This window comes from Homalodisca vitripennis, chromosome 3 (genome assembly GCF_021130785.1).
Source record: "Homalodisca vitripennis isolate AUS2020 chromosome 3, UT_GWSS_2.1, whole genome shotgun sequence".
Taxonomy (NCBI): Eukaryota; Metazoa; Arthropoda; class Insecta; order Hemiptera; family Cicadellidae; genus Homalodisca; species Homalodisca vitripennis.
In genome coordinates, this window is record NC_060209.1 from 149,692,854 (window position 1) to 149,704,769 (window position 11,916).

Genomic DNA, 11,916 nt, shown 5'->3' on the forward strand with positions numbered 1-11,916 from the left:
TGCACTAAGACACATGTTATGTTGTTGTCTTTTAAAAGTAGAAGAATGTGTCTCTATAGTGCCTTGGAGTAGTTAAGTGTGTGAAAATCCACAGTTACATGGAATGCTAGATTTTTCTGTAGTATGAAATGTATAGCTATAATACTTACTCCTACACAGATTGTTTTCGGAATAATGGTCGCAAGATGAAAAAAAACTTGACGCTCAGATGCTTTTGGAAAAAACTCATCAAGAAACAGTTCCACGGGCCATGAAATTTTAGGCCTAGTCTAAAAATCTAAGGCATAGATCTAAAAGTGGATGTGCTACTATCACAGGGTTTGGCACAGGTAAGGTATTATCACACTTTATTATTGTAAGTATTATCTACGCATTGACGTAAACGTGCCATTACATAAGTAAAGGTTAGGCGCACATGATTGCTCTTATAATTATGAGGATAAAAGTCGGGGAATGCAGAGTGCAGCTGCGGTGAAAATATTCTGTTCATTTTACAAAACCAGAGGACTGCGCTGTGGTAAATGGTTAGGAAACAGGAACTTTTCTGCCTTCAAATGCTTTTAATGTGAAAATTAAAAAAGCTTTAATGAGCGGAGTATTTTAAAAACACGAAGAATCATGCCTTCGAATATTAAAATTTTGTAATAGATGGTAAAAAAATTCACATGGGATACGATTGAAAGGAGCTTGCAGACTTACTGCTATTCTAATATACAAATTTAAGATTATTCTGTTACTCCGGATGCAGGATAAAGTTCATCTTAAGACTAGGAGAAATGTATAAGCTTCTCGTCGTAAGAGAATAAAAATATTTAAATATAACCGGATTATTCTGGAAAATCCATACGATGTGATTTGCAATGGTGTAAAGGCAATGAAAAGAGCGGTATGCGGGGTATAGATTCAGTTATGAATATTTAGGTACTACATGGTCCCATTAGGTAACATAATGACATCTGAATGGTTAACAATGTTTCGTGATAACTGTACTACCCTGAAAAAATACTAGGATAAAAAAGACTTGAACTAGAGTGTGACAACCACCCAAGCTGCTCGGCAGCTGAGATGCTCGTTGCAACAAAGTCATCGGTTGATTGGTTGAGATGAAAAAGCCCGAGATTGTGCAAGCGGTGAGTTTGGATCGCAGTAGTGGCCGGGGCAGCGTGTACATATACACGGATCTGCAGTGGAGAGGCCAGTCACAATGAGAGGTCTGTCGTGGGTGGCACTACTGCTGTGGTGTACCGTCGGAGAGGGAAAGTCGTTGGAACGACATGATGGAAGTTTAGATGGTCTAAGTTTAATTAGTCCCAGTGGTAAAGCGTCTTATGTCTTTAAAGGTAGTGATGAAGATAACGCCGATGTTTTCAGGAGATTACGAAAGAGAGATTTAGGGGAGGTAGATGACTCTCAGGTAGCAGCATCTCATCACTGGAGTCACGGGGGAGGGGAAGGCCACCACTCGGACCACCATTCGAGTCACGGACATAAGGCGGACAAGGGGTATCATGGGCACCACCACCACGACCACGGCAAGAAGGGCCACCACGACAAGGAGGGGCATAGCGGCCACTACTCCGAGCACGGTGGCCACAAGAAGAAACATCACGATGAGGGAGGTTACCACAAGGTAAGTTATCGTATCTTAAACAGGTAGTGTAATTGGAGATATATGGGGGAGTTCAATAAACTATCCATATATTTATTGTAATTTTGTGCTTATAATATGAATGTATTAAACTGATCTAGTTTATGATATTTGCATCTCATGCATGAATGTAACTATTTGCAAATAAAAAAAAACATTTTGTAAAATTTTTTAACAAAGTAACACACATGTGTTTATTTTTTATTTATCGGCTGATATTTGTAACATTAACAATTGATTTACTGTTGTCATTACAAAACCTTTTATCTCTTAGACAATTATATTCGGTTTTAGTTTAGTTAATACATTTTTTAAAACACATAGACTTTTAATATCCTTAATTTTTGCCATTAAATTTTACAGATGAAGTACTTATCAAAATTAGTTTGAAACATGCTAACTGAACGTCATCTAGATAGATATAACTTGACTTTAGCACTAATTCCCTGGTGAAACTAATCATTCAAGCGTTGAACTAAGATATCTTTAGACAATCTTAATCCCTCTGATTAATTGGATGGATTTAGCTGTCCATGTTTCTTGACACTGCGTAATGTGTACAGCTCTACTACTCATACAATATATAAGAATCTTATTTATACTAACTTTACATTTTATGTTAGGGCTGAGCGAAGAAATTTCAATAAATACCAATGTAATAAACTTTTCAATAAATATATAAGCGTAATGTTTCATTTTATACTCTTAATTTGCGCCAAAACACTTTATTATTTGTTTAGAGTTTATTACTGATGATGAAAGATTTTAGAGTAGACCCAATTTCCGGACATTTATCGTTGTTAATCTTAGAAAATTAAAACACAACGTTTCCAGGATTGGAATCTATCTTTCTCTTCATGCGGCAATATAAAGCATAAAGTTAAGCATACTCAAAAATGTTTGTTTGTTACCTGTAGAAAATGAAAAATTTTCATTCCATGGAATATTTCCCTCATGGAATATTCATGAGTATGAATGATCATGGAATATTCACTTTATCATGTGTGTTATTATTTAAATGCGATTTTATTACAACCAAATATAGTTTACAATCTAGAGGCGCAGTAAAAAAATGTCACCTGAAAGGCGGCAGTAATTTGCAAATTTATTAAAATTCATTAAATGGTTCATTTAACGGGTGGAAATAATTGATTTGGAAATTTGTCTCACTTCTCGGAAAGTAGATGAACTTATAATAATGTAAAACCAAATCCATATCTTAAGTAGTATTAAATCAGCTTCGATTGTAATATAGATATGTTAACCTTTTAAGCATTTGTAAATAAACATTTATTGTGTATTATACCGAATTTCATGTGCAAATATACAACAGACGCGTATCTTAATATCTACAGACACTAACATTTAGGTTTTTAAGTAAGCAGCTTATAAATGATTCCCTTTCAAAAGTGTCAAGTTACGTAAAAGTCGTATTCAATTTTAATTTAGCATACACACTTTATAAACACTATTCTACAACATCCAGCTGGTTATTTTGCTTATTTATTGATATTGCTCGCATATCTTTGATATGTTACCTTTTTTCTGGACAACATGAGATTTTAATTCCTCGAGTATAAAATAAACACCAAATGGTAAAATCTATTGAGTTATAATGGTAATTAAATATCAATTTACATTTATAGTTTCATTTAATACCTGTCCTGTTCCCGTTACTGGATTAAATATGAAGAGTGATTTTAGAGATGTGACATTTAAGAACGAATTGTAGTGGATAGTTTAGTAAATTTATAGAATGTACTGTTTCAAATATTTACTCATAATATTTGAATACTAAGTTGCAAATCACGTATTCTTTACACAATAAATCATCAGTAGTTGTTTGTTAAAGGAACACCACAAGGGAGATAAAGGCCACAAAGGTCACAAGTACCACGATGAAGGCTCCTACAAGAAAGGCCACAGCACCAAAGGGAAGCACTCCATACACAAGCTAGACGAACACAAGAAGAATAAGCATTTCTATGATGAACACCACGACGAGGGTCACCACGAGAAACATGGAGGCTACCATCATCACCACGACCACCACCACGGCGGCAAGTACAAAAAGGGCCACAAGAAGTCCGGTTATCACGACGACCACAAGGGCAAGAAGGGACATCACCATAAGGGCCACCACCACCATGAACACGCTGGCCACAAGAAGGCGGGAGGCCATGATGACCACTATGGCCACAAATCCGAATACGGGAAGAAGGGTGGCCACAAAGACCACAAGGAGTGGGGATTTAGTGAGAAACATTAAACTATCGTTGTTGTATAATTAATTATTCAATTCGTTTCCGCATACTGAAGTTACAATAATAATTTACTCAATGGAACTCATTTTGTTCGTAGGGATATTATAATTTGACTAAATTAACACACGAAACGGAATTCCAATTTGTCACTATAAATTACAACGTAGGATCTATCTGATGTGTTATTTAGAATAAAATGTACTAATGAATTTGTGGGAATGTTTCAGTTGCTATATATACTGTACTATTTCGATTTAATCAGTTGCTTGTTATAATTTGTATTTGTTTGTATTCCTTGTTAATAAGTAATATGGGTAGTTATGTTTGTAAATAAATTGATTAAGACTGTTATATTATAATAATAAATATAATACAATACTGTTTTAATGACTGTGTTATAATACTTTTTTCACCATTCCAAGAGATCGTAGTTGCTGAATTGAAAGAACTCAAGTTATTTAGGTTTTACGTAATTTATTTCCAACTGATAGATAAAGAATGCACTAACTACTGTGCAGATCATACCTCTAGTATGATTTAAAATGTTAATAATGTTAGTTGGTCACAGCTTGTTATTAATACAAGTAAAGACAATTTTATTTCCTTAAGTGTATATTGTTCTTGGCAATACACGATTTAAAAAGATAATATGACTAACCTATTACGTTTTACTTATCTTTATGAAAAAAAAAAACAAAAATAGACATTTAGAGATCTAATATCCGACACAAATGTTTCCCTAAAACTGAAAATTAAGCACTTACAAAGCCATGGCAAATACAAACATATGACGCTGTTAAAGCTTAAATTTTATAAGCGAATCTTTCTGTGCCGAAACATTCATGTAAAATTCACTATCCTATTTGAGCAATATTTAAATGCGAAAGTGACTTTGTTTGTTTGTTACGCTTTCCAGCGTAAACTATTCAACCGATGTACTGAAAGTTTACAAGGACATCTTTAGTGTCTTTGGTTAATATATGTGAGTATTTTCAGCACGCTTTTATAAGCTTCGGTTGTATCTATGTATGTATGTAACGGAATCTTTGAGCATAATTAATTAGAAACTCAGCATATAATTGTTGAAGGAGCTTGTTAAATGTAATGAACTGTCCTGTGTAAACATTGTTTAATGAGACATTTAATTAATTAATTTAACCATTATTTTAAATTTGTTTACATTTATAGTCTGAAAGCATTTATAGAGTAAGCTTGATAGGTCAGATGCTTTAAACTAAACAGTGATTACCATTAAACTCGTATAAGATTAACATTAGGTTCTTAACACCTGAAAAAGTGGTACATTGCAAACATTTAAACGTAGTCTAACATTTGCTGTTACTTAAACAATAGTAAATTTTTATCCTCCTGTTATTATAAAGATGTCATAAAATACATTCCAAAAGAGTATTATAGTAATTAGGACTATATAATTTGTTTAAAACCTTTTTCCTTATATACAAATTTAGAGTGATAGTAATGCAAAAACATACATATAATGGAATTTTCCAAAATTTATACATTAATCGATGATCTACATTTTTAAATAATTCTGAAGGTCAGTATTATTTTAAAACTTTACTGGAAAGCCTCCATTCATCTGTTTTAAAATTCTTCACAAAAATGTGTGGACATTCGGGTTTTACTGATTGTAAACATAAAGTTCCCGTATTAATAAATTGATTAAATAATAATGTAAAGCATTTTTAATATACAGGAATTAATATTATACCTATAATCCATTTAAGTTATGTTAACAATTAATATTTGTACTTTTTGAATAACAACGTATTTTTATAATCCATAAATGTGTAGACCGAGGAAACGCCCATATGGGACGATACGGCGTAGTCTGGCAAAGCGTAGGTTAAATGTACAGGACAACTTCAACAAAAAATGTTATAATTAACATTATATAAGTTTTAAGATTTGTAATCAACGTATAACAATTATCATGATTTTTTTAAATAAATTTTAAAGTAACTTATTAGATATTAAAAATATAAAAATTGGTAATCCAACCTTATGAAATAAAATACTATAACAATTACTGATAAATTACAAATGAATACCTATTTAATACTACTTAAAATTCACAGAGAGCACAGAAAAGATAACTTTGCCGAGTTTGTGGAACCCTAGCACTTTCGTAGACTCGAATATATTAATTATTAAAGAAACTAGAAAAAATAAATACGATGATTACCTCTTTAGCTCAAAATAAAACGTTATTATTAATTTTAATACAATTTTAGTTCTGAACTTTTACGAGAAGTGTTCATTAAATAATACACCGTGGGAAACCATCTGCTTGACGTTATTATTTTGGTTCCATTGTAGCATCCAAAACCGCATGTAGCACAGTGGTTTTTGCCCTGTGTTTGGTTTATTTACTTGTTGATAATGTTAACACCTCTTGTGACATTGTCAAGTACACAGTACTGATAAACTGAATAAGTAACATACATACTCATACTGCTTTATGTGTGGTATTGTGTGTCGGTGGGATAGTATTAACCGAATTAGCAATTGCTCAAGGAAGGATTAAACTTAAAGGTGGTAAATTAAATACACAAAATAGGAACTGACCACATATTGGTGTAGTAACACTTAACAACGTATGTAAATACTAAACCATATCATATAATGAATTATTTATAACGCTGCAAGTAAAAAAAAACCTATCATAATGCAAATAAAAAAAAACTTAACCGAACAATAAACAGCAGCTAGGAAGCTTTATATAAAGTTTATAATATCCACTCTATCCTATAACGACGATAAAATAATAATTCCTCAATATTTTTAGTAAAATTAGTGATCCAGTTTCTAAAAATCTGTTGGTAATTTACGTTATCATAAATTCCCATAAACTTCTATTAATTATATATTATGTATCATAAGAGATATGTTGCTCATGAAGTAACAAATATTCGTTATAAATTATTTTTAGGCGCCGGAAACAACATTTACGGGAATTTTGAAATAACAGCTTTGTTACTGAGCAAGTTCAAGGTCAAGGTTGTTGCATCATACCTGTATATGCGGGTTGTGCCAGTACCATCACTAAACAATGATTCACAGCTACTCGTATAATCAATTCGACCAGTCAGATTAAGCGTAACATTCACATTGCTGATATTCCTGTATTACATACATCTCGTACCTGTAGTAGCAGACAGTTACTGTACTTAACATACATTAATGGATATTCATTCCATTTAAAGGGACCAACTGAATTGTATACTTTTATCAAAATAAACATGTTACTATACCAATGATGAATATTTATTTCAATGAACATTTTTGAGTAGGAACTTTTTATTGGTAGACAAAAATTATGTTGTTACCATTAAAAAAATATAAATGATGTTTTATAATTTTAGAACATTTTGTGCTTTCACCGAAAGTTTGTTTTATTCTGGATATATAAGGAAAACACCAGACAGATATCACAATTTTCTAATTTGTACGGTAATTAACAACATAAAAACAAAACAAGCCGTGATATTAACTATATTCTATGCGCCTCACCCTGTATGTTACACTTCAAAAATCCTAACTATAAAGTTTTCTCTTTAAAGTATGTTATGATGTATAAAAAGTATACGTTTACAACTTAAATTTATTGGATAAGTTTTATAAGCAGTACTTGCTAAAATTTTTCTACAACCAATTCAGAAGTTGGATTTTTACAATGCTAACTAAGTAATGAATTAATGACGTATATATATATATATATATATATATATATATATATATATATATGTTTCATTAAAGCATGGATTGCTATAAATGCTGAATATTTAAATAAGTTTTCATTAAAAATATACTATTAGATTACCACACAGAATATTGAGGTGAATTTTCTGTGCAATTATTATTAATTGGCTTTTCATCTTTTAGTCATTTGTGGTGATTATGATTGAGTTTGTTTGAAGCTGTTAGATTAAGTGCCGTTAGATTAAGTGTTACCTAAGGATCCTACAGACTCTGGCCTTGTAAAATTAAGAGCAGGGCAAGTAAGTCCTCTCTTATCTTACACTACTTACAATAACCCATTGGCTTCTGAAAAGTATTATTGGACTGTTGAATGTAGTATATTAGAAGTCTCGTAAAAACAAAAGTCTGGGAGCTGGAGGAGGAACATATTCTTCAGAAGACAAGGGACAAGGGAAAAATATATTATTCATAATAAATATTCGTCCAACTCTGGACCTTCCTCCATGTTTGCCCAACAATTTTTGAAAAGTACTTCTTGGCAACAATTTATTACAGGTCACATTTACGCCAGTTTTGGTCAGTAGGCAGTCAACCAAAGGCGGCCAAAGTTGTTCTGTATAAAACTATGTAAACCCTGGTGCTCCAACCCATTGATTGGACTGTCAGGTACTCAAAATAACCCACAGTTATGTTAAAAGGTTTATTATATTAACATAAAAAGACGTCTGAAGTAGTATAGAACGAGGGTATGATCTTGAGGATCGTAGTCCTTCTGCCAGTACGGACCTAACAACGAACTAGACCTTGCCACTTACTTGTGCAAAGTCCACAACAACTTTTACAAATATGCGTAAAGAATTGGGCCATAATTTTATTGACACAGATAGTAAATGTTTACTCAAACACTGTGCAATATAATTTATAATCTTCCTCATACCCAAGATGATTCACCTTTTGTTTAAACCTTCTAGTTAAGCCCACACTGGACGCAGTAAAACCGATGTGTTACTTAATACTTAAATCTGTCCAGGAGCGGCACATCACTAACCACAAATTTCGAAATTCTAGGGTGCTATTTCGTTAGGTCTAGTCTACTGTAGGAGATGAATGTTAGAGTTAGTGGAGTTACCTAGGAGTCATAGATTCTTGCTAGGATAGACATAAGGGCGTGCCACCCCTGCCTGGAGACACTAGTTAAGAGCTGGTACAAAAAGGACATGACTGAGATTGATGCCATAAATTCTTCCTCGTGGATCTCGACAGGAGGCGGCCTTATTCCCAACTTTATTATTCAGAATATCCTATCACTCAGAAATGGTACCTTTTAGGACAAGGTGCAATTTATAAACTTCTTTTCCTAGGAGAATAAAAAAAAGAAAAATGTGCCCTAAAAAGAATTTATAAATTTATGTAGTTGTTATTGTAAATAGGTAGAATAAACTGTGTTAGTTAAATTTATTTTTTACGTTAAGGAAAGAATAACACTAACTTCTAAACTACATGCAGTACTATTTAACGCTCTAACTAATAACATTTTAATGAATTTCTTTGGTATATGAATTATCAGTACAATGATGAAGTTGTTGAATGTTTGTCTGTATATGTGACTCTTTGTTCAAAACTTAAACCTTAAACCTGAGATATGATTTAAGGTACTGAAATAATTGGCAGTTTTATTCATTGTTTATTTTACTTTATGTTACAAAATACCACTAATCAATTCAAAAATAACACAAAGCTAACAAGACAACAGTATAAAGATTAAGGACATTCGAGCACGATAAGAAACTAATATACGTGAACCTACTAGAGTCCGCCAGCCGTTCCGTTCGGTAGTCAAGTGTTGAAAGCGTGCTTCGCGGGGAAAATCTGGAGTTACGCGTGAAATGGGTGGCAAATTGATTGTCTTGTGGTGAGTTGCACAATGTTGCGGTCAGACCGCTCGATGGAATAACAAAAGGAATTAACCGTACACTCGTGTCATGCGGCCTGTCTCACACGCTGACTGGACACGCCTACTGGTACAGAGATTGTCTCGATATACTACAGTCAATGGATTGTTCTGTACATAAGTTTGGAGGATCGGGTCACCTAGTTAGGTAGTTGGTATAATGGTTGAGATAATCTTTTAAAACACTTGAAAATACATTTTTACAGCTCTTGAAGATACGTCTGCATAAAAATATAAAATTGTTGAAAAGTATTTAGAATACATTTTAGGGATTAGTTTATGATTAGGCCAACCCAAAACGTGATTCAAGATAGGTATATAAACTTTGTACAGGTTAAATAGGTTAAACCTTGTTCGGGTTGGCCTAATCATAAAATAATCCCTAAAATATATTCTAAATGCTTAAAACTCTCATGGAATGATCAAAAAGTTTTCTATTTTTGATGCAAAAGTATCTTAAAGAGCTGTAAAAATTTATTTTCAAATATATATATATATATATATATACTTTATATACTGTATATATATACACTTCATATGTCATTAACAGATCGCACCAACTTAACAAATAAGAGCCCGTCTAAACAATGTGTCTTTTCTAAGTTATCCCAGTTTTGATCAGCTGTGGTTAGTTTGCTTGTAAGAAATTGTTATTTTCTTGAACTGGACACTCAGATTACACAAGGATTCCAAGATGTCCTAAACTTTAAAAATAAAATCTTATATAATTTTACAACAATTTCGTCTTCTATATTTAGTTTTACGAAACTCATATGTACTTCTTTCAAACATCCTACTTTCCGATGTCAAACTACATTATGGAGGTATCTTACAAAGTGCTTTTGTATATCTAACTGTACTCAGGAAATGTCGGGATAAATTGATTTTTACTGTGACAAAAACCAGTTTGACACAATGAAGGAGTGTTTAATTTTTTAATTTGTGTAACATATTACATATTATTTCCAACATTTTATATTATTTAAATAACCATACAACACTTGAAAGATAGGAAATAAATGTGATATCCTAACTAGTATTATAAATGCGATCTTAATTTGTTTGTTTGTTACGCTTTCAAGCGTTAAATATTCAACCGATTATACTAATAACTTACATTGACATTCCTAGGGCCTCTGGTTAAAATATAGGCCTACTCTCATTTTGAAAAATCCTCTGGGCTACGCCCCACTGGTCTTCAAAGTCGGAAAAATCTCCATTTTAGTGGTTAAAGTTGCATTGCATGAAACATATATTATGAATTGAGAGACTCTGTTTTAATATAATTAACTGTCCTTTATAAAGAAGGAAATGGATAATGTATAAGATATAAACCTGAACTAAAGGTATTTTTCTTAGATCTGATGTAAAATACTAAAATTAATAACACTATTGATACTCGTAAAGTTTTGTTTATACTTGTTCTATGTAAACGTTTACAAATATTTAACATACAGCTGATTTTTGAAACTTGTTGTTTACGTTACTTAGTTTTTTAAATTATATTTTTGGTTATGTTATCAATCATTGGTTCGAGTTGTTTTGTTTCTTTTAAACATCAGTGTGTTTCTGGTGGAGGGTTCTGGGAACCCGAGAATTAAAATATGAACACTAATTTTCTGTCATTTTACAACTCCTACCTACTTGCAACAGTTTACATATATAGCAGTGTGTATCATTTTCGGAACGTGTTAAAGATTGTAGAAATACAGCTCCATCATACACTTTTTTCATGTAAGTTAATTCGTTCGACAATTATCTTGAACACATACAAACATAAATCGGATTTCGTTCATTAGAAACTTTTGGCAGAGGCCGCGCTGACGCTCAGCCTACAAATCGTTTTTTAAATTATATAAATTACGTTATTTTGCAGTTTTTTCCTTAAGAGTTACCTCTTCAACCTGAGAGATTTTTTTAAATAAATATTATCTTACCTGGTACAATTATTCATCTATATTTGTTGAAATACTGTAGACCATACTGTCACGAGATATCTTTATGGCATACTTGAATTTATCTACCTGAATTACCAAGTTACTGAATAGGTTATTTAACAAGAATATGAAGGAGCTGAAAATGATTGAAATCCATTTTAAATTATTCGACGTTTAACAATACATAATGTTGGTATTACTTCCGAAACAATATGTTAACTGATACTGTTTGTTGAAATATTTATTGAACTGTGCCAGGAAATATGACTGAAACTAAAGGCTCGTTGGCTGGAATATTGGTGCAGAAGCTAACGAATTCAATTTTTCCTGCCAGCTTATTGGAGCGTTCTATTTACAGTAAACAAATAAGTTTTCAGAGCACGTTTTTTATAG

General features: G+C 32.2%; 1 protein-coding gene across 1 annotated transcript; it reads left to right on the forward strand.

Moving 5' to 3' along the window:
* The first annotated feature begins 1,204 nt into the window (after nucleotides 1–1,204).
* LOC124358394 (histidine-rich glycoprotein-like) lies at nucleotides 1,205–3,917 on the forward strand. The gene is made up of 2 exons (XM_046810695.1): nucleotides 1,205–1,630; nucleotides 3,501–3,917. Exons 1-2 carry the CDS (start codon nucleotides 1,205–1,207, stop codon nucleotides 3,915–3,917), a joined length of 843 nt encoding a protein of 280 aa, XP_046666651.1.
* Nucleotides 3,918–11,916: the final 7,999 nt, after the last annotated feature.

What these genes read in the sequence shown, in the direction of transcription:
- LOC124358394 (XM_046810695.1), top strand. Translation starts at nt 1,205, where the DNA reads ATGAGAGGTCTGTCGTGGGTGGCACTACTGCTGTGGTGTACCGTCGGA. An exon ending in ATGAGGGAGGTTACCACAAG is followed by an intron (nt 1,631 to 3,500) that starts GTAAGTTATCGT and finishes TGTTTGTTAAAG; the next exon opens with GAACACCACAAGGGAGATAA.